The sequence below is a fragment of the Rhodamnia argentea genome, chromosome 8, assembly GCF_020921035.1.
Source record: "Rhodamnia argentea isolate NSW1041297 chromosome 8, ASM2092103v1, whole genome shotgun sequence".
In the NCBI taxonomy this organism is placed as follows: domain Eukaryota; kingdom Viridiplantae; phylum Streptophyta; class Magnoliopsida; order Myrtales; family Myrtaceae; genus Rhodamnia; species Rhodamnia argentea.
Window position 1 is genome coordinate 13,222,887 of NC_063157.1, and position 22,013 is coordinate 13,244,899.

At 40.6% G+C, this 22,013-nt stretch overlaps 3 protein-coding genes across 7 annotated transcripts; 2 read left to right on the top strand and 1 right to left on the bottom strand.

Annotated features, from left to right (window-relative positions):
* Nucleotides 1-4,227: 4,227 nt before the first annotated feature.
* On the top strand, nt 4,228-8,486 carry LOC115727752. 4 transcript variants are annotated; one of them, XM_048283891.1, is made up of 7 exons: nt 4,228-4,577; nt 5,106-5,796; nt 5,889-5,970; nt 6,066-6,132; nt 7,073-7,258; nt 7,346-7,406; nt 7,750-8,486. In XM_048283891.1, exons 2-7 carry the CDS (start codon nt 5,115-5,117, stop codon nt 7,941-7,943), a joined length of 1,272 nt encoding a protein of 423 aa, XP_048139848.1. In that variant the 5' UTR covers nt 4,228-4,577; nt 5,106-5,114; the 3' UTR covers nt 7,944-8,486. The 4 variants fall into 4 exon arrangements, with proteins under 4 accessions (XP_048139848.1, XP_048139845.1, XP_048139847.1 ...); XM_048283888.1 differs by having other exon boundaries at nt 4,228-4,571; nt 5,100-5,796; XM_048283890.1 differs by having other exon boundaries at nt 4,228-4,562.
* A 416-nt stretch (nt 8,487-8,902) lies between these two features.
* On the bottom strand, nt 8,903-11,835 carry LOC115752888 (transcription initiation factor TFIID subunit 8). 2 transcript variants are annotated; one of them, XM_048283896.1, is made up of 3 exons: nt 11,546-11,835; nt 9,959-11,058; nt 8,903-9,468 (listed from the first exon to the last, which is right to left on the bottom strand). In XM_048283896.1, the coding sequence occupies exons 2-3, from the start codon at nt 10,977-10,979 to the stop codon at nt 9,389-9,391; spliced, it is 1,101 nt and encodes a 366-aa protein (XP_048139853.1). In that variant the 5' UTR covers nt 10,980-11,058; nt 11,546-11,835; the 3' UTR covers nt 8,903-9,388. The 2 variants fall into 2 exon arrangements, with proteins under 2 accessions (XP_048139853.1, XP_048139852.1); XM_048283895.1 differs by having other exon boundaries at nt 8,903-9,478.
* A 5,503-nt stretch (nt 11,836-17,338) lies between these two features.
* LOC115752875 (serine carboxypeptidase-like 25) lies at nt 17,339-21,918 on the top strand. The gene is made up of 8 exons (XM_030691274.2): nt 17,339-17,775; nt 19,043-19,246; nt 19,839-20,017; nt 20,157-20,447; nt 21,069-21,199; nt 21,326-21,421; nt 21,534-21,639; nt 21,734-21,918. Exons 1-8 carry the CDS (start codon nt 17,466-17,468, stop codon nt 21,875-21,877), a joined length of 1,461 nt encoding a protein of 486 aa, XP_030547134.2. The 5' UTR covers nt 17,339-17,465; the 3' UTR covers nt 21,878-21,918.
* Nucleotides 21,919-22,013: the final 95 nt, after the last annotated feature.

Below are 22,013 nucleotides of genomic sequence, written 5' to 3' on the forward strand. Positions count from 1 at the left end.
TAAGCAAGTCAGTGTCCTACTTAGATTTAGGCGTTAACTCATTGAGATTTATATCTCACCCCGTTGTTGTTAACCATTTTTCATGCCCTTAGCTATGGAGAGCGGGAAGTAGACATGAATTTTTTTTTAGTGGCACGGAGTAGTGTTAACCCTAACCCTGATCTAGTTTTTTTTTTTTTAGGATTATAGAAAGTGGTCTTAAGGTACGTCTTGCATATACGTACCTCCTAGGGTTAATAGTAAATAAATAAAAATGATCATGATTGATGTTGATCAATTAACTATTTGTTTGAAATCCTGCTTTTCTATTCCCCGTAGATTTTATATAATTGTCTGGGAGTTGCATGTTCCGCATGCGCTTAATAATAAGATAAAAATAATGGGTCGATGACATGCACGGGGCGTCATTTTTATTGACTTGAGGCATTTTGATAGAGTTGTTGCGAGCTCGGGATTCGGGGTGTGACGGGGTGCCACTTCGACCGTCGTGGAGCTTGGCGCCTTTTACGGTCCCGGGGTTGCTCGGGTTGGAGTTCGTCCGCATCACTGTCACTATGTGGATCCATGGCGGACTCAACGTGGGAATGTTCCCCACCGCCTTGTGGCAATCTACGGCCACTTGGAGGACGGTTTGGGGTTCGTCGGCCCCATCCCATTTGACTATGTGGCCGGGGGTGGTTCGATCTAGGGAACTCTCGGTGGTACTAATTGTAGGTAGGTAGCAACCATATAGTACCGACTAGCGGTGACTTTTTGGGATAGGGTCGACTAATGTAAAGTCATGGGAGTTTTTGGATGTACATGCTATGGGTGCATGGGTTTCTTTTGATGTACCGGGCAGAGGCAATATGCGACTTTTTGATGTCTTCCACGATGTATTCTCCCTAGTTGCACTTCAAACTGATCCGACCTTTGTCGGTCTTTAGTAAATAAAGTGTTGTATTTTGGTAATTTGGTTGTGTAATTGCCTTCAAATAATTAATTAATATTATTCGTTAATGGACGTGGCGAACCCAGGATGTCACACTATTGTTCGTCGTGCACCATACACGACCCTCGAATGCCAGCCAACCGGGTGCCCGTGTGTCGTACCGTGGACCCATAGTTGCGCCTCCGTGTCGCTGAGCAGCCTCCGATCGAGCCGTCCACACCGTGAGTCGCCCGAGCCAACCATTGCACTACCCGCAAGCTACCGTGTCTCCCCTAGCCACGCGCCCGTCTTCGCCGATCGTTTAGTTTGTGAATTAATTCCCTAATCCTTGATTGAGTTGTTAATTACGTTTAGGGTATAGTTTATATTATGTTAATTGCAATTAGTTAATATTAATGATGATTAGTGGATAATTAATCATGGTTAAGGTATTTTGTTATGTTAATTTACCATGGTTTGGTTAATTGACCTTGATTAAGTTAATTAACCATAGTTACTTTATTATTAACCGTAGTTACTTTTAACCATGGTTAGTTTAGTTAACCTTGATTGGGTTAATTAACTGTAGTTACTTTAATTAATCTTGGTTGGGTTAATTGACCATAGTTGAATTAATTTAATCATAGTTGGATTAATTAACCATGCTCAAGTTAAATAATCATTTTTAAATAATTATTTTGTAAATAATTATTATTTTATTATTATTTGGTGATGATCTAGTAATTGTTTTGTGTCCTTAAATGTATATATTGCCATGAAAATAATCACCTATTTTGAGATAGTAATTGTTATAGTAAAAAATAAATTTTTGGACACGTAATTAAGGACGTACTATGAGGTAATGTCAAACTATCATGTTTTTGTATTTGAAAAATCTAGTATGGTATAGAAGTGGGGAATACCAAGTTTGACAAAAAGCATATGTCCCTGTGATCACGTGTGAATTCTTGATTGCATTTTTATGTGTGAAAAAATGCAATGAGTTGAAGAGTGAGCACGACCATGTTTGCATTGGGCTAAATGCGAAGATATGAATTGGCATGATTGTCCGGTGTGCTCGAGTGATCACATGAGGGAACAATCCCTAGGGATATCCAAGGGACGATGTCCGATATGTTCGTGCCGACGGGAGTTGGGAATCACATAACTTATCAGACACCCGACAGTCCGTGCAAGCGGGAGTTCGGAATCACATGGTTTATCGGTCACCGTGCCTGATAGGGTGAGAAGATGCTCGATCATGTCGAAAGAGCACCAACCGCCGAGTGTGTTGTGGCCAAGTAACCGTTAATAATTGAAACATGTGTTGTGCATTATGCATGCGAGACCGTGATGAGTGTTACGGTTATGTGCCTTGACTTGTGCGTTGTTTATGTAATGCCATGTTGGACATTGTGTAGAGTGTATGCCAAGATGAGGTAAATGTGTCTATAGTTGATGGTTGACTATTTTGAGTCAAGTACCTGATTACGTAGTAACTAGAGACCTGCAAAAGTCGCACGCTATTAATATGTTATCGACATTAACTTGCATGTTTAGGCCTTCTAAGTGAATCAACACCCTACTCGGGCTTAGAGCGTTGACTCACGGAGATTTTATATCTCACACGTTATTATTAATTATTTTCAGGACCTTAGCTTTGGAGAGCTTGTTGTGAGGAAGACGTGGACGTTGACCTCCCTTTTTGAGTAGCTAGGAGTAGCATTAACCCCAACCCAAACTTGATATCTTTTTAATGGTTGTAAGAGGTAGTCCCGAGGTAAGGTCTGTGTATATGTACTTCCCAGGATTAATAGTATATAAATAAAATGAGCTTTTGCTATTTGTTAGTTGTTGGGTTCCTTTCTGATTATCCCTATTTGTAATATTATATGGGGAAGTGAATCTTTTTCGCATGCGCTTAATTGAAAGATAAAATAAATGGGTCGACGACATGCCTGGGACGTCGCCCTTAAATGCCTCGAGGTGTTTGGTAGGTTTGTTGCGTGCTCGAGTTCAAGGCGTGACAATGTCAAAGAAGGGCATAGCTAAATGGTATTTTCATCTTTTAATTTTTTTACTTTTTCTTTTTCTATTTTCTGTTTTTCTTTTCTTTTCTTTTCTTTTCTTTTTTCCTTCTTCTTTTTCCCCTCTCCCTCCGGCCATCACCGACCTCCGGCTCCAGCAAGGGGAACCCTCACCCATATTGACGTCGAGCAACCCTCATCTGGCCCGGCACTCCTCGGTGGTTCCCATAGACGCAAGGATTGCAAGAGAGCTTGGAGCCGGCAAACTTCACGCCTTCTTCAACTTCTAGTAGAGAGTCGGTCCGCACATGTCCGAAGCCAACACCACTACAAGCACTACCAAGCAACACCTCAGGCAACCATCCGATCTCCTCCTCGTGCTCTGTTCCCACCCTCGCACTCCCGCATCCACATTCTCTCTCTCTCTCTCTCTCTCTCTCTCTCTCTCTCTCTCTAAAGTCTCCGGCGATTTCAAAAGAATAGTCGAGACAGATCCACCTAGGGCAAATGTTTCAATGATGGTTCTATAATCCAGCTATGTAAATTTTTCTCACTTGTTCTTGTTGAAAAATGTCCATTTTCTTCTTCTTCATTTTTTAATTCTTTTGGAGCGAGATGAGATCTTCTTCCATGATCACTCCCAATCTTAGTCAAAGTAGTTATCTTTCTTGGCAAGGGGGTAGCTCTCGAGCTACAACCTAAACATCATCATCCACAAAACATACACAACGGATCAATGAATTTCGTCCACCCATGGAGGCTAGCACCATACACCAACCACTACCGCCACTACCGTCTCTGCTAACCAACAAGGTACGTCCCTTCACCTACCTCTCGCTCAAGCGAGGAACACCAAGCTAGGCATCGTGGAGGGTTGCCCTTGCTTGGGCAACCTTTGCTCAACGCCAACCCAAGCGAGGTTCGCCCGACACTGGTCCCTGCGATGGCCGTTGAAGCCTAAGCCTAAGGCTGGCAATGGTCGAAGGGGGAAGGGAAAATTGAAGACGGAAAAAAAAAGATAAAAGAAAAGGAAAGGGAAAGGGAAAAGGAGAAGAAAAGGAGAAAAAAGGAAAAAAAAATATATAAGAAAAAATTTAAAAGACTAAAATATCCTCCGATCATGCTCTTTTCTCAAACGATTTGAGAACCTTTTGCCCTTATTTAAAATAAAATTCACTTTAAATTTTCATTTGAGTAAATAAAAGATTTTAAGTCTTTATTTGAAATTTGCCCCCAAAAAAAAAAGAAAAAAGTCAAAGTCAAAAACCTCCCCTCCCCCAGAGGCCCACGACACACGCCCAAACCCAATAAAGCAGAAAGGTCAGTTCCTCATCGTCAGGCCATGAACGGACCTCGCCTAGGTCGGGAAGCATTAGCGCGTCGCCGGAGAGTCTAAGCGGTTGAGGGCGGGTTGCCCCGGTGCCGGCGCCGGCGACGAGGTTGCGGAACGACGAGGGCGTCGGCGCCGGCCTTTAAAGCCCTAACCTGTCGCCTTATTTAGTCGTTATTTGTTCCTCTAGCGATTTTATAAAAAATCATCCCCAAACACCACCAATACGTCCAAATTCCGGCTTCGTTAACAAGACTATTTTATCTGATATTGAAGAATTCTGAAGTTCACTGAGGTTCGCGGATTGGAGGTTGGTTCTGCCAAAAACTAAGATGGGATTTTGAGTTTGAGAGTCGTGTTTGTGCAGCTCTTTTTTTGGGCTTGAAGGCTGTTTAGAGTATTTATGAGGTCTGAATTGAATATGTCCAGAGGAATAGCGGCGATTTTCATCTGAAAGCTGATTTATTTCGTTTATTTTTGCTTTGCACATTTTCTGCAACGGTGTCGGATGGCTGCTACTGGCATTATGATATTCTATTTGGTGTTAAGGTGAGAATTTTAATCTTGCCGCTTACGGCGATTTAGTTCCATGGCACAATGTCCCTGCGAACATGAATGTCGGCGTTGCTGAGAGTTGCTTCATGGGGTTTGGTTTGGAGTATTTATCTGTTAAAGCTGGTTTGCTTTGTTCAAAACCTCAAGTCCTCTATCTCTAATGTCGACTTTTATGCCATAAATTGACGTTCTTATCATTCGAATTTGTCTCTATTCATTTTTCCTACTTAAGTTTGTCCTGAACCTAATTGTTTTGACAACTGCATTTGTCTTAAATTTCCAGGTCCCCTCCATGTTGAAAACAATGACTGAGAGTATCAAACCTGCAGAAACTGATCTGGTTAATTCTAGCAACAGAAAGGTATTGGTGCAGGAAAACTTAAAGTTGCCCAGCAAGGCTGTGACTTTTTCGATAACTAAGACTGAGCAACAAGAGAATCCCTCACGAGCAGATTTGATGACACAAAGGTCGCGTTTCAGAAATCTAAAGTTGGGAGAGAGGACAAGGAACAAACCTCTTGAAGTGAGCATCTTGGAGAGAAGCAAGACAAAACCGTGGAGTATGTGCATGAAAACACCCCAAGCGGTGTCAAATAGCTCTACAGCTTATGAACTGCTCGGCAATGGCTTCGCTGATCTTGGTGAAGCCAGTCTTCTGCCAAATATTGGTGTGGCAGATGAAAATTGTGCACTGGGAAATGGTAATAAGTTTTGTGAATGTTCTGTACATGAAGCAAGATTATCTGCTGAAGCAAAGCCAATGCTACTTGAGCAGTTCTCGGGCAAGGGCGAAGCAATAATGGAATATTCCCTTCGAAGTCAGCATCATGGAATATTCCATTTTTCTCCTGCATGGCCACTTTTCTTCCGCCGGAGAAAACTTTTAATTCTTGATATAAATGGGCTTCTTGCAGATATAGTTTCTCCTCCTCCCAAGGACTACAAAGCAGACATAAAAATTGCAAGACGGGCAGGTGAAATGCTAACTTTGTTTATCTAGTTTAGTGATTTATCATGTGTTTTATGTATACTTTCTGAGATCATATTGGTGTTGCTTCTTGTTCAGTTTTCAAGAGACCGTTCTGTGTTGATTTTCTGAAGTTCTGCTTTGAAAGATTTGATGTGGGCATATGGTCATCAAGAAACAAGTATCTCCTCTCTCTCTCTCTCTCTCTCTCTCTCTCTCTCTCTCTCAGTGGCAGTTTTGGGTGTGGATGCTGATTTGGTTTGTTCATCTCTGCAGGAAGAATGTGGAAAGAGTGGTTGATTATCTTTTGGGAGATATGAAGCATAAGCTGCTTTTTTGTTGGGTAAGCATTGTTTTGCTTTTAATGGTCCCATTTAGTTCCTAGGCAGTGGCCCTGCTTACTGGTTTTCAGATGAGTTATAGCTTTCCATTCTGCATGATGATTTCATCTGTAAAATTGATGTGATTGATTCTCCTCTTGACTTGAAATGTTATCTTTTGAAACATTATCCACTGAGATACTTAATCAGATGGTTGTGACCGTCTGGCTGCTTCTGTTTTGGCTGCTCCTGCAAACTTGCATAATCAAGTTGAGAAGTAGTTTTGCCTTAAAGTTACCTGGATAAAGACCTGGCACACCTAGTATGTGACTCTGGTCAGTCTTTAATCAATTGGGAACTGCATGGGCCTCTAATTTGAGTGCAATCTATGTTTGGTGCACCTAGTCCCACGTACATTTATCAAGGCTTGAATGTTCTGTCCACTTTATGTCATTTGGTAGAAAGTTATGGCCATTGTTCCAGAGGTCCTGTCCAGTTTCTGCATATCCCAATCATAATGAGATGTGTATATTTTTTTTATTTGCTTTTCACAAGCACTGATATTTACACACTAATGGCAACATAAATGTTGTATCGCTTATTTCCACTTTCCCTTGTGCTTTTTTTTTTTTTTTTTGGACCTCTCATATGACAAACATTAGAGTTAAGAACTGGTTAAAAAGAGTGCTTCATCAATGTAAGATAATTTCAACCAGTGGCAATCCTTATTGCATATACAAACTTTAGGTATTTTTTTACATGAATCGGGTGCAGAATTTGAAGGCATTTTCTTTTTTACGCTGATGGTCTTATTTTTTGTGGTAATTCTTATTCGAGAAACGTGGTGTGCAATTTAATGACATTTTTGACACCATGTCCTTGTTTTTGGTTTCTATCTTTATTTGACACTAATCATGCAGAATTGGAACTTAAGTAAACTAATGCTGCGTAATGATCTGGTAGGACCTTTCACATTGCACTTCTACAAGGTTTAGAACACTAGAAAACAAGCATAAGGCATTGGTTTTTAAGGAAGTCAGGAGACTTTGGGAGAAACATGACTCTAGCCTTCCATGGGAAAAGGGAGATTATGACGAATCAAATACGCTGTTATTGGATGATTCTCCTTATAAGGCCTTGCTCAACCCTGTGAGTTGTCCCCTTTTCCTGATCCTCATGCTGGGCGGCTTGCGTGGTCTTGGTTTTTGGTTTGTACTAATGAAAATTCATTTGCAGCCACACACTGCAGTCTTTCCCAACTCTTACAAGTTTCAGCATGAAAGTGATGTTTCGTTAGGTATGATGCTCGCTAGTTTGTTTTTCAGAAAAATGTTACTTACGTTGAGGCGTTTGAGTAGTTGCAGCAATATAAGTAATGATTGTATCAGTCTTTGTAATATTTAAATGCGCTGTGTCTTCTTTTTTCCTGACCCTCAGTCTCTTTCTGCTCTTGCTTTTGGCCAAACGATAATGGTGGCTGGACCAGTCTTACATTTTGCATGGTTGCATGAGTATCCTGTCCTTCCCTGTCTTGTTGAGAAGTAAATTTAGTTTTGGGTCATCCTTGCAGATTTGCTCTTTTAATGGAATATCTAGTATATGTACAATGTGAGTTGAGACATTAGTGACATTTGTGTCAGGTAATGGAGGCGATCTCCGTGTTTATCTGGAAGAGCTAGCTGCAGCCCATGATATACGGCCATATGTGGCACAGCATCCATTTGGTCAAACAGCAATTACTGAAGGAAGTGAATATTGGGGTTTCTACCTGAGGGCCGTCAGTACAGTAATGCCACGATATCACCCATACTTCTCAGCTCAGGCTCGCCCATGACCCTCAGGCTCGCCCATGACTCTTTGTTTTAATCAGCTCTGATGCAGATGGATGGGAATCTGTCTATTGTCATCCAAGTTCTTTGAGACAATTTCTTGTGTGCCAAATCGTCGAGCCTTGTTTATGCTTCGTGAATGAAGTGTGCTGATGTGGTCGCTCTGAAGTAAAGTGCTCAGGTGGTTTTCTAATTTCAATCTTCTCTTTTGTTTGTGCCATAATTGTATAAATGTTGATAGAAGAATACAGTGAGAAGAGTACCTGCTTTGGAAGTTACAGTTTATTGATTTGGAGCAAAGATCGATTTATTCTTGCTGACTACACAGAGCTCTAATTATTGAAGAATGAAGCAACTACAGAAAAGAGTCTTTTGTTTTCTTTGTTTTTCTGTAACAAATAGCCATTTTGATTGGTTTGGCGGGATCATTAGCATGCCTACACCCTATGAACATTCACATTTGGCCTTTTACTACGGCTACTGGCAGTTTTTCTTACACTTGAATATTTCTCTAAATGGAAGTTCTCACTTTGAGTTTGGAGTGCCTTCATGATAAAGACGTGTTTTTCATGACTGACTGAACAGAATTTGTGGAATAGTCTGATTTTGTTAGATAATCTATAACAGAGGATCTTGAATAGTATTTGAAATTCATAGGAATTATGTCGGGGTGTCCCGGGCCTGTTTATGGAAAATGGAAATGGAAATGGAGCAGTTAGAGGTGGATTGATACGAGATGGAACCAGAGAAGTAATTCGACTTATTTGCCGATGAATTCAGAACCCCGGCCCCTTATCTGGCATTCTCCACCAGAGACGTCAGATTTTAAACAGTTGTATTCGCACTACTCTTTCCTTGCAATGCCCTATCAATCATGCATGCGCGGTACCGTTCTCCTCTAAGGAAGAACCGTTGGCCATTCTCGTTAGTTGAGGTTCAATCCGAGCTTGCCTGGCCGAAGATTTGTTTTTTTTTTATGTTGTTGGTTTACAAGATACTTTTGTTTTGACCAACTCCAGTTTTGTGCAATTCCTGAACTCTTGCCCACGATCTTTCCACTTGCAGCTCTCGTCACAAACGCGAAAAGAAATGGGTGGAACGCCCAAATGGTCACCCCGCCAAATTGAGTGAATTGTCATTCCACGGCTCAAACCACGTAATGGACATCATAACATTCTTCCCATCAAATATCACAAAAATACTCACACGAGTGTAGTAGTCTATGCAAGAGTATCCTCTTTTTCCGTTTAATATTATTATACAACAACCTATCTAGGAGACAACTTCGACATTTCAAAATTCTAATTTTTTCAACCGTGTAAAGAAATCAATATTTTTTTTTTTTTGGGCCATATCACTTCTTAGTAAAAACTAAACATCGGCTATACAAAGATAATTTCAAACTATTTCCTCTAGCCAATCCATCCCAACAGCATTACGTTTGATGTTATCAAAAGCCCCAGTGCATCATCAAATTCTTCATGAACATTTGTATCTGAGTAACACAGAAACGGTACCACCAGAAGCAATCTGACAAAATCTGAGAGCAATCAAACTATAGCGGGCAGAGTATAAAAAAAATAAAACCAAAGACTCAACAAACATAGGTAAAGCAACATCTGACGCAATATTCCTGTGCATAAGTAGATTTACTGGCAGTAAAACCATCCATCTGAAAGCAAGAATTTTTATTTGGAAAGAATCATTGGCTGACAACAGCTAATTGCTCAACTGGTATCATAGCGCATTTACTTGTTATACAATCTACCTTTTAGCACGTCAACATAATCAGTATCAGGTAATATGTCACACAGAATTCACTAAGCATTAACTAAAATGCAAAACAAAGCTCTCCCGCTAGATTCTCAGAAATGTTGAAAGTCTAACTGAACAAGCACAATGTACAACTAAGCTGGATCACGTGCATTTTCCACGGAATCCTCTACAACTTTCTCAAACCTTTTTTTCTTGTCATCATCAGAGTAACTATTCCCATGCTGAGGGGAGCCCCAAATAATACCCTCATGCTCAAAGCTCGAGTTTGGGTTTGCATTAAAGGACCTCTTGCCGATCCTAATCTTGAACTGCACAGGCGGTCTTTGGCTTGGAAAGACCTTCATTTGACCCTCATCAGAATCATTCAACCCGCTCTTTATTGATTCAATGCCTGGGACAAATGCTTCCAGTGCAGATATTTTACCATCCATTACCTGCTTTTGTCCCACATGATCACCAACTGCTGCTTCACTGGAAAGCTTGGTAGGAAGAACAGCCGGAGATACTTCTTTCTCACCAAAATACAGAGGTGCAGCGAGATATGGATTAGTTACTGCTGCTTCTTTCAGATTGGCAGCATTCCTCTCAGCAACCAGGGGAGGACCTGCTAATCCCCCAGCAGAATGCAATGGCTGCACACTCAATGAAGACTGCTGCTCAGGCTTTATGTCGTCTTTTGCATGTTCAACTTCTACAAGTTGAGGATCCTTCGCGCCGTTCTCCTGCATTGGCAACTGAACATGATCTTGGATATCAGGAAATGGAGGCAACCAAGATGGAATATGTTCATGAGGAGGCTCCACTCCAGCTTGCAAGAAACTTGGAGTCTGCTTTCTATCTCTAAAGATAGGTAACTGAGGAAGAGCATAGGCAAATGGTAACTCTTCAGAATCACCCACATACTGCAAAAGTTCACGTACTACACCTGACTGCACTAGGCAGTGATCGATATCCGAAGCACCCACAAAACCAAGCCCCATACTTAAATCTTCTAGTCCTTGGATAACATCAAAAACATTAACCTCTGTTCTACCTGCCAAATTAGTATACAAGAGTGCTGTCTTTCCTACATCACGTATGTATCTAACTGCTACATCAGAGAATGTCTCGAGGGCCGACTGCTGAAAAGCCTGAAACCCTTCAGTTTCACACACTTGCGCAACAGCAATCTTCGCAATGGCCCTCGCAAAATTATCAACCCCGGATTTTCTGTGACCGCTTGATTTCTCATGTTCCCTTCTGTTCTCCCGACCCCCATCACTCATATTCAATACCTCATATCACTTCAACTAAAGCAGCAACAACCCATTATCCGCATTGTTTGCTAGAATTGCAATTATTAACCTGCTTGAATGATAACAAAGTCAGGAACAAACTTCGGAATTCCATCTCCTTAAAAGTGATATTCAGACAGAGCAAGAAAATCAACAGGTTCAGTTAATTCGCGGTCCAAGCACAATTCTGTCAAAAACCCTCAAGAAAAACGTTGAGAAAGTCAACGAGAAAAGATTTATAAGTGGAAAATAGGCCTCCATATACACGCATAATCTCCATAGATCTCTTTTCTTTTCTTTTTTCTCTTTATTTACCCCGCAACTGAATCAAGTCAAACTAACCTCGGTCCTTGAGGCTCCTACGAACCAAAACCTCAATCTACGCACACCAGCAACAACACAAGGCAAGCTCAAATCGTGCCTTAATCTATGCTATAAACCAAAGCAGGAATCAACGGAACCAACAACGTAACGACGCAAACCCTAATGTTCCCCGCACTCCGCCCCGAAGCGAGCTTGAAGGAGCTCGAGAAAGAAGCAAGTCAACCAGTGCTCACCTTCGAACTCTTCAGAACCCTGCAATCTGCATCCGCAAATTGTTCACTGACTGAACTCCAACAGCCACCAGCAGAAGAAATGGGGCATCAAGGTCTAGAATTGACTCGGGGAGACTTCATAAAAAAGATCCAGCATATGCAGAAGAAGCTCACGAGCCCTGTCTTCAAATGGAGGTGCGAAGAACCCTCTTGGTTAAACCTCTGAATCCAGAAAGTCTTACCAAGCCTCGGTCGGAGAGTTGTCGGAGAGAGATTTGTGCTGGTCTTTATTACAATGCTAGGCCAAAATGACAATGGAGGGATTCTTTTCCTATTTCTTCTTTTCTTTTTCTTGTTAAGGAAAAACAACGCTCAAGGCCCTTCATGATAATTTTTTTTAATAACAACATAAATGATCTCTAAACTTTAACTTTAACTCGATATGTAATTTGATTCGTGAAATTTTAATTTATTTAATATGGCATCTAAAATTTTGGTATATGTTCAATATAGTTCATAAATTATAAAAAAAATATTTAATATAGTCCTTCGATCAATGTAAGATCAAGAATAACATCAAACATTTTCGCATAACATAAAAACTAAATTGAACATCATGTAACAAAATTTCATGAATGTAATTGAACAAATTAAAAGTTCTAAAATCATATTGTACATTAGGCTAAAGTTCAAGAACCACATTACATATTGAATCAAAATTTATGGACCATTTATGTCATTTTTCCCTTTTTTTTTTTTATCACCATGCCTTTAATCTTAGTTGAAGTTAGAATTCTTGATTAATAACTTAAAAACAAGTCCTATACACTTTTAAATGTGGTAATTAACATTCAGTTCTCATACACGATACCGAATTCATTTTATTACGGCCGTCATCTTTCGCTTTATTTTCCCGTTTGCATATGCCTGCCATTTTTTGCTTTATTTTCTCGTTTGCATATGCCTAATATGCGATTTTCCAAGGGAAAATTTACAACTTTATTTCATTTTTTCGGTCATATCTATCTTTTTGCCTCAAATATAGAAAAACAAATTAAAATTTATAAATCAAATTCCAAAAATCAAAAGATGCTGTGATCACTATAAATAGAACATGATGAAGATGATATTGCTAACTCGTAACAAAAACATTTGAAATTTATTCCAAACTTTATTTATAAATGTTGAAATGCGTAAAGTGGTTATTTTAGTTTTCATATATACTTCATTAGCTAGTCGTTTAAGAAGATCGTGGCTATTGGCATGGCATAGTTATACACTTATAGTTTTCGGCAATATACAATACAATTGATCCAAACTAAAAACTATGATTCGACCAAAAAAAAAAAACTAAAAAACTTTGAAAGCAGACTGATTAAAGAAAAAAGTCAAGCCATTTTTTCAATTAGTGAAATAATTTACACAACTTAAATGAATGAAATAATTTCGGCGACTATGGCGAAAAAAATGTGAAAGGTGGGGTGGATTTTAAATTATAATATGTGAAACAAAAATTAATATTTTGGAGCTAAAAAGGCTAATTATAATCAGATAAAAAATGAAAACAATATTAATTTTTTTTTCATTTTTTCCTAAAGAGCATTACGTTTTTTATCTTTATGTACATATTTAGTATTGAATTTGTTTTAGCGCATTCGGAAGCAAAAGGGTAATTTGACTAAAAATCAAAATGAATTACAATTTAACCCTTAAAAATTCGAATTTTGTTTTTTTGGTACCCCCCGTTACAAACGGAAAAATAGGCAACGATTAAAGATGAATATGTGCATAATCGTGAAATTGCGGGAGGCGTTTTGTATAATTCCCCTATTGGAAAAAAGCAATGATAGGAGATGTTGCCCACAGGACTTTGTGATTGAAAAATCGGATATGCGTAAAGGCGTTAGATATCTGACTACATGAAAGATTTTAATCATATCGTATCACGCGAAATTTCATTATTATTTTTTTATTTCATCAACACTCAAAGCAAATGTAGCCATAAATTCCTTTTTTTTTTTAACGTCAATGAAAAAGGAATGAATTATCTCTCTTACTATCTAAAAGATGTTAATACCAGAATTTTTCGTTCCAAAAGATTTTAATCATATCGCATCACGCGAAATCATACCTTCTGGAAGGATTATATTACCACCTTAGCCAAAATGTGATGAAGTAAATGCGGCAAATGGTTGTGACAAAAGAATTTTGTCACCTGTACCTAAGGCATACTTAATTTCACTGGATCAAAAAACATCTAGGACTTGATTCCTCATTCAGCAAAGCGTTCAATACTATCGATGCAATTTTCTCTATTACTCAAAAATGTGTATATATGTGTTATTTTTACTTCAATTTTAAACTGCCTGGGTAATTCATTATAATAGATTATATTCCATAATGATCTGCATGTTCAGAAATCACTTTTAATTAAGCTACCCGTAAGATATTCCTTTTGAGGGGGTGCGAAATCGGTTGCGGCGGCATCGGCTTTGGTGATCGAAGCTCTAGCCATGGAGGAAGCTCTCAATTGTACCCTCTCTCCTACTGATGAAGACTTCATAAGCACGAAAGATTCTCTCTGTCTCCCTGTGAAGAAGACACCATGGTTCATTCTGATTGTGAGGCCCCAATTGAAGCGGTACATAGCCCATCCGATCTTATCCTGGGGCAGCCCACTCTCCAATCTTTAGTTGTAAAAACTTGCTTGCTAATTTCACTAATGTCAAAGTGGTCCATTGCCCTAGAGAGTCAAACATGGCTGCGGGTTGGGTGGCGAGAACTCATATAGAAAAAAAAAAAAAAAGAATTACCCCGAAATTGGGTTTCATTTTGACAAAAAAGAAGAAAGATATTCCTTTTGAGAAATGTACACGAGGCAGAGGAGCGATATGAGGCAAGTTAACGCTAACACCAGTCTAATTTTGTAGGGCAAAATTAGCCCCGTAGGAGGCATGAATTTACCCATTTGGGCCATATCCCATGGCATGCCCATCCATATGACAAATAGTGATTTTGGCCCATTTCGTTCAACCACTAATCAAGATGTATATGAACTAGAAAAGTAAAAGGAAATTAATGAATTTTAACGTTAATCTTTTATTGTCATAATCGAACCCTTGAACTAAAAAGGACACTAGACTTCGTGCAAAACCGACCAATAGTTTGCATTGACCTAGGTGATTATACATCTTCCCCTATTGCGTAGGATATAGGTTCATGGTTGACCTAAGTAGATCAATGGCAAATTTGGAAGTACATTAAACAACGTATCCCCTTAGTAGATTATCTAGAGTACAGAAGATTTTAGCAACCTGTGATGCTATCGATTGACCTTAGGTTTGTAAAAACATTAGGTGCTATAGATTAAACCTAGGTTCGCAAAACTATTGGTGCTACACATAATCATAAAATATGTTGATGCAACGATATCTTGTAGATTGATTTTAGTTTGTTTAGGGAAAACATTGCATGTACATATCTTCTTTGTTGCACATCGGGCATATGAGATTTGAGTGTTCTTAGAGATTTAATGAGCTAAATTATGATTTTAGCTAACGAAATTATATCAAGTGAACTCATGTCCCTTATCAAAATCAATTAAAGCGAAGTAAATTTGGCAAGCAATGCATCCTTGATTGCACATGCCATTTGCAACCCAACTATTTATGTAGGAGATTTTTACTTAATGTTAAATACGATCTATCGAGAGCAAGTATGCAGTTCTATTTTTTTTTTTTAAATGTTCCAGTGAATAAGTTTGGAACAGAAATCCGTTTGGTAACACAATTTCATTTTCCTATTTTCAGGACAAATTTTTGGCCTATGAATAGGTTTAGAATATAAATAGAAGTAAAAAATTTTCTCATTGCTCACTTCCTCTCTCTTGAGAACATCTTCCTCTTTCTTGCTTCCTTGCCACCGGTCGCCATCCACAGGTCTCCATTCCCCAGTCACATCTCTCGCGTCCCTATTATTGTGAGTTGTTTGCCTTACGCCATTCGTAGGTTGTCAATATCCGGTCACTCGCCACCAATCCTTAGCTCCCGTTCGCCTTCGCTTCACCATCCGCCAGCCATCGGTCGCCGGACGCTAACCGAGGCCCGGCGGGTGACAACTTTAAAGATTTTATGTTGTTATTAAATAAATTTCTATTTCCGGAATAAAATTCTTGTGTCGTTATCAAATACTTGTCTTTACTCAGAAACTCGTCAGAAAAATATATTTCTGACAAGAAATAGAGCCCAAGAAGAGAATTGTTATCATCGTGCGCCTAAATATCCACATTGCTTCATATACTAATTTTATTCAGCAATTTCCATAAGTCTGTCATTGGTCAATTAATTATCAAAAGAACATGCTGTTCAATTGTTTTCTTCGAGCTAAGCATATTCTTTTTATCATTGTTATTTTATTTTATTTTGGCCCTTCTCCATTATTAAGAAGCCAAGCCAAATCAAGTGTGACAGCATTTTCCAAAATGGAACACTGTATGACGTGACCTGACCATTTTGCATCACCAACATTGGTCCCAACACCCCTGAAAATTCCAGAAGGCAATTATGATCTTGTTTAAGCCAATCAGAAAATAAAGGTGGTCAAAGTCTGTCCAATTGGGATGGTTTAGCTTGTCTTTCCTCCCCCACCCCTTCAAGAGGAAGAACCGGAGAAAAGGATAGAAGAAATTTTTTTTTTTTATAAATTATATTTTTTATATTTTGAAGTTACTTTTGTATTTCCAAATGAATTATTCATATATATAAATTTGTCTATAATACATGGTATATTCTATTTTTACAATTCCGGCAAATTTGACTTTGAATGAACAAGAAAGACCCCAACATCTTTCGAAATGTGCCAAACACCGATGGATCGATGTAATCACATGTAGTTTACAAATATTTGAAATTTAAATGATGTCTTACAATTCGATGAGAAAGTCAATAAGTGACTTTTTGTTAGAAAGAATTTGAAACAAACGATTCCACGTGAATACAAGGTGATTCAAGTTTTTACGGTGCAGTTGATGATTATTTGCTAGGGCTAAGTTAGAGTCATCCAAATAGTTTTATTGAAAGAGAAAACCTAGATGTACTAAACATGGACTTGCCAAATTTTACGTGATAGATATTTCTATTATTAGTGAATTTAATGGTAATAAGTATCGGGCTTCGCTATGCTCCATTTATGAAGAGTAAATAGCTTGAAGATTTTCTAGAGCGTTCGGATATGCATTAATGCCCAGAAAGGGATCGGAATCGGAACCACAATTGACGCACCATTACGTAGGCAACTAGACACGCCCATAACTTTCGGCCTAGGGGAATAGTGGTGCATTTAACATCTACGCGAACGTCTGGTCCAGAGTACTATGTTTACCATAAAATAGTTCGTCTCTGCTGTTGGAATCTTACTAGATGTACCAAATTCATATAGACAGATCGAGAAAAACATGTTGTGAAGCATGTATGCCACAAGCATTATCCGCAGAGGCAATAATGGATTTTGGGGACCCGCCATGCCAATCCAAGCCAAGGCCCAGCCACTCGAAGTGCGAAAAAAAGGGTGTTGTCCAAGCAAATTTCGTTCCTGTGTGGCTCGCCAAATTCCAATTTATTTTAGGCGAATTTTAGATACAAATTACAAAATTTTTGGACCCAACTGAGGTCCATCAGGACAAGTTCGATTGCTGTAAGATCGACCCAAAAAAAAAAAAAAAAACGACGTCTGAACTATAAATACGTATAGAAAAATGTCTGAAGCAGTGACCCTATATATGTCAGTCACACGTCCTCCGTTCATCGTCCGAGCGGTGGTTGATATCATTTATTCTCTCTCTCTCGCACGCACGCATCGAACAGTATCAAGAACACGAACGTGCCCGAACTTGTAGCGGTTTGAGCCTCTGCCTCCGCCTCTTCTTGGTCGAAAAAGGGCCATCATGGCTATGGACAGCGGAAGGGGGATGATGATGATGGCGTTCATGGCCGTCCTCGTGGTCCTCATCTCGAGCCTAAACGCTACGTCTGGCCACGTTCAGGAAGCAGCGGCGGCGGCGTCGTCGGCGGCAGCAAAAGAAGGAGAAGAAGCCGATCGCATATTGTCTCTTCCAGGGCAACCGAGAGTCCCGTTCCGGCAGTTCTCCGGGTACGTCGCCGTCCACGAGGCCGCCGGTCGAGCCCTCTTCTACTGGCTCACCGAAGCATACTCCGATCCCACTTCGAAGCCTCTCGTCGTCTGGCTCAACGGAGGTCTCTCTCTCTCTCTCTTCACTGTTGGATTGCATGTCGCATCGTTGGTTCTTCTCTTCCTTTCCTTCTCTCTTCATACTGTCGTCAGCTGGGACTGGAACTGGGAGTGACTTCTTTTAAGCTGGTGAGATTCCATCTTCCTTCCTCGAGTTTCTCCATGAAACCCACCCAGACAAGAATGAAAAGAAGTGAGAGTCCTCCATGTTTTGGCATGTCATTTGACTCTCCGAGAAGGCATCTTCCGTTTCCCCCTTTCCGTCATTTCTCAAGAATTCTTCTAATTTTTGAACACCAAGGACTTTGGAAAGACAAGAATGAACATGCAAGTCGAAAAAGAAAAGAGAAAGAAGAGTCTCACGTGCTGTGCATCCGCCAAAACTGATGATGTCCTCAACCTTTTCTGGTTTCTTTACATGTACCGAAGCTGAACAAGCCATACATGAGTCATGACCTACATACCTTTCATGTAAATGGAAAACCCATGACCTGGAGTGAGAGAACTCTCTCTCTCTCTCTCTCACACTGGTCTCACGCAAGGCAGAAGCTGCAGTGAGACTCCCACAGAAGGAATTCAATGCTTGAAAGCAACCGCAAACAGCCTCAGCTTTTATTGCTCTCTCTCTCTCTCGGGCAGCAGCAGCAGGGCTTGGTCAGCGTGTTCTGATGGCACCATCAATGCCTCTCCGGCTACACAATTTCCAAATCTACATGTTGCTCTTGAAACTCACTCCACTATCTCTCATCTTCTCACTACTTCCCAGTTCCCATGCCACTTTTTGAACAATAGTTTGAAAAAAAAAAACCCAAAAAAGATCGAATTTTTAAGGTGTCAATTGCACGCATCATCTCAATAGATTGATATTCTGAAAATTGAATCACAATGTTAGGAAGATAAACTGTCAAAACCAGGGCAACAAGTCGATAGCGCTTAGGAGTAGGAGATGAAAAGAAAGACTTCACTTTGCTATCTAATGCTCTTTCTTGTGCATATCCACGGTAGTTTCACAAGTACAAAACACTTCTAGTTTTAAATTACTCAAGAATATTCCGGACAACAGTTAGCTGCTACTGCTCGACTCCGACGAACCGGATGCCCTCATTTATAGATCCTCCTCGCGGATGGAGATGAGATTGGATGAAACGAAGGTTTTTGATACATGGTGCACACTTCAAGATAGTTTCTGCAATTTTCCTTGATTTGATAGAGACTATGAAGTTGGATTTGCTTTATGCAAAAGTGATTGATGTGGTGGGGACAATCACGCAGGTCCGGGTTGCTCATCCGTGGCATACGGTGCCTCCGAGGAGATCGGTCCGTTCCGGATAAACAAGACGGCCTCGGGCTTGTACCTCAACAAGTTCTCGTGGAACACCGCGGCCAACCTCCTCTTCTTGGAAACTCCCGCGGGCGTTGGCTTCTCCTACAGCAACCGCTCCTCCGATCTCCTGGACACCGGCGACCGCTGCACCGGTACGGGCCACAACCGCTCCGTTCATTTCCCATGTTCTTAATTTAAATCGGCTCGATAATTCGCTAAGGAAAGCAATGCGCATTATCTGAATTAGTAGAGTTGTCTTTTGCATGATGATTTTGGCTTAATGGGTCCGTTTGACCATTCGAGGAAGCGACGGATGGAGGGGAGATGAGTAGAACTTGGGTAGGACCCGAATTTTTTTGGCGGGCAGCGGGTTAGGCAGTACTGGGACAGTGATGATGTACTGTGGGCCCCCGGGAAGGTGGTCCAAAAATGGAACGTTTGACTCTGGTTTTTAAGCGTTGGCCCATTTGCATCCTGGTTCACCTCAATCCCAAATTAGGACCCAAGGCCATCGTTTATATTACCATGTGTGGATTTCATAGAATTTCTTGTCGGGTCCACATTTGACCCGGTTCCGGCGCCGATCCAACACCACTTTTTGTCGGTACAAATGTCGGTACAAATCGATGGAGATTCGATTTTCCATTTAATGAAATTCTGGATGTTTCTCATTAGTCGATGATTTCCTTAATATGTAAATGTGTAAATTTATTTATTTTTATCTGGGTAAAATGCACTGGGCAGCTGAGGATTCATTGGAGTTCTTGGTGAGATGGATGGAGAGATTTCCGAGGTACAAAGGGAGGGAGGTGTACTTGACGGGAGAGAGCTACGCAGGCCATTACGTTCCTCAGCTGGCCCGCCAGATTATGGCCCATAACTTGAAGCCCAAACACTCCATTATCAATCTCAGGGGCATTATGGTACTTTCCTAATCGCATTAATCATCAAACATGTATGTTTTTTGAGTTCCTGTTTCATGGGAAAAAGGTGGTTTTTCTGCTTTGGAGAAGCCTAGGTTCACTATGTTCGGAAAATGGATATAATTGAGAGAATATGCAGGTAGGGAATGCAGTGACGGACAACTACTACGACAACATGGGGACGGTGACGTATTGGTGGAGCCACGCGATGATATCGGATCGGACTTACGAGCAGCTGATGAGCACGTGCGATTTCCGCCGGCAGAAGGAGTCGAACGAGTGCGAGTCGGTCTACTCGTATGCCATGGACCAGGAGTTCGGTAACATCGACCAATACAACATCTACGCTCCCCCTTGCAACTCCTCCGAAGGCTCTGCTGCCTCCAGGCGGCAGTCCATCCGCCTCCCTCATCGCCCCCGCCACGGCAAGGTACCCTCCTTCCCTTCGTTTGCGTGCTGTTTCATTTGCCATGCACAATTGTTACTGTTATTTTATTATCGTGGTTGATTGATAAGTTGTAATATTCTTAATTTTGCTTAACAAGTTCTGGCGAGCCCTCATGGTCAAACCCCAACAATTGCGTGCGAATAATTCCGATTTGGGCCTCTTGCGCAGGTCAAAGGCGTGAATTTAACCGGTTCATGCGGCTTACATTATGTTTCATAGGCTTTCAAATAGCCGAGTCTCTTATGTTCAGACTCTTGGACTATCCCAAAATCGTAAACTAAGTGTTAATTGGCAATGTTTAACAGAGTGCTTAGTATATGTAGCATGGTACTTGCGTATGTTGTTGCGGGGATGCTTGGTGTACGGGCAATGACATATGAAGTTTGTATTCCTTCTCAATTCACGTGCCTGTATCGGTTCCAACATTATTACATATACCTGTCGTGATGGAATACTACTAGTACTATAACTGCACATTGCAGAAATTGATGAATTTTTTTTCCTTCTAAGTCATTTGGAATTCCTAATATTTTTTCTGTTGTCCTAAGGTCTAAAATTAAGTTGATTTTTTTTTTACCCCTTTATGTATGGGGAAAAAAAAAGATTTTGAGGCAGATATCTGGGTACGATCCCTGTACAGAGAAGTATGCAGAGACGTACTACAACAGGCCTGATGTGCAGAGAGCACTCCATGCCAACACCACCAAGATTCCCTACAAGTGGACTGCTTGCAGGTTCAATTTGAATTGCAACTGTTTTTGCTTCTCTTGCCAAAGCAAGTATAATGAAGTGATCGTCGATTTTTCCGTAGTCCAAATGGAGAAATCATGACTGTATGTTGTTCTGTTTCTTGCTGGCAGTGAAGTGTTGAACCGGAATTGGAACGACACCGAGGTGTCGATCCTGCCCATCTACAGGGAGATGATTGCCGGTGGCCTCCGAGTGTGGGTCTTCAGGTTGGCCGGTTTATCTCTTCTCCATTGGCGCGTAGTCGCAAATCATTCCCTTGTAAGAATTCAAGGTTGACATTTTCTTTTGCCTGCCATGGAAAAATGAAAATAATCGCAGCGGCGACGTGGACTCGGTGGTACCCGTTACAGCCACAAGATACTCGCTCGCACAGCTCAAACTGGCGACCAAGATCCCGTGGTACCCTTGGTACGTCAAGAAACAGGTCGGTGTCTCCCTTTACTAACGAAGAGAAATACTGCATGCGCGAAATGTTTGATGGAGGCTGATCAATTTAGGGTACTGATGTGGTCATGTAGGTTGGGGGGTGGACGGAGGTATATGAAGGGCTAACATTTGCGACGGTGAGAGGAGCAGGTCATGAAGTCCCTCTTTTCAAGCCCAGAGCCGCTCTTCAGCTTTTCAAGTCCTTCTTAAGAGGAAAGCCCCTCCCAAAGTCATGAACTTTTATTTGCTATTTACGAGGGAAAAAACCAAGCAGAGAGAAAAAGAGGGTTGGTTGCTTATTCAATGTGGTGATTTCCAAAATGGAAGACTTCATCCGTAAACCTTCTTTTATTCTTATTCCTCAAACTATTC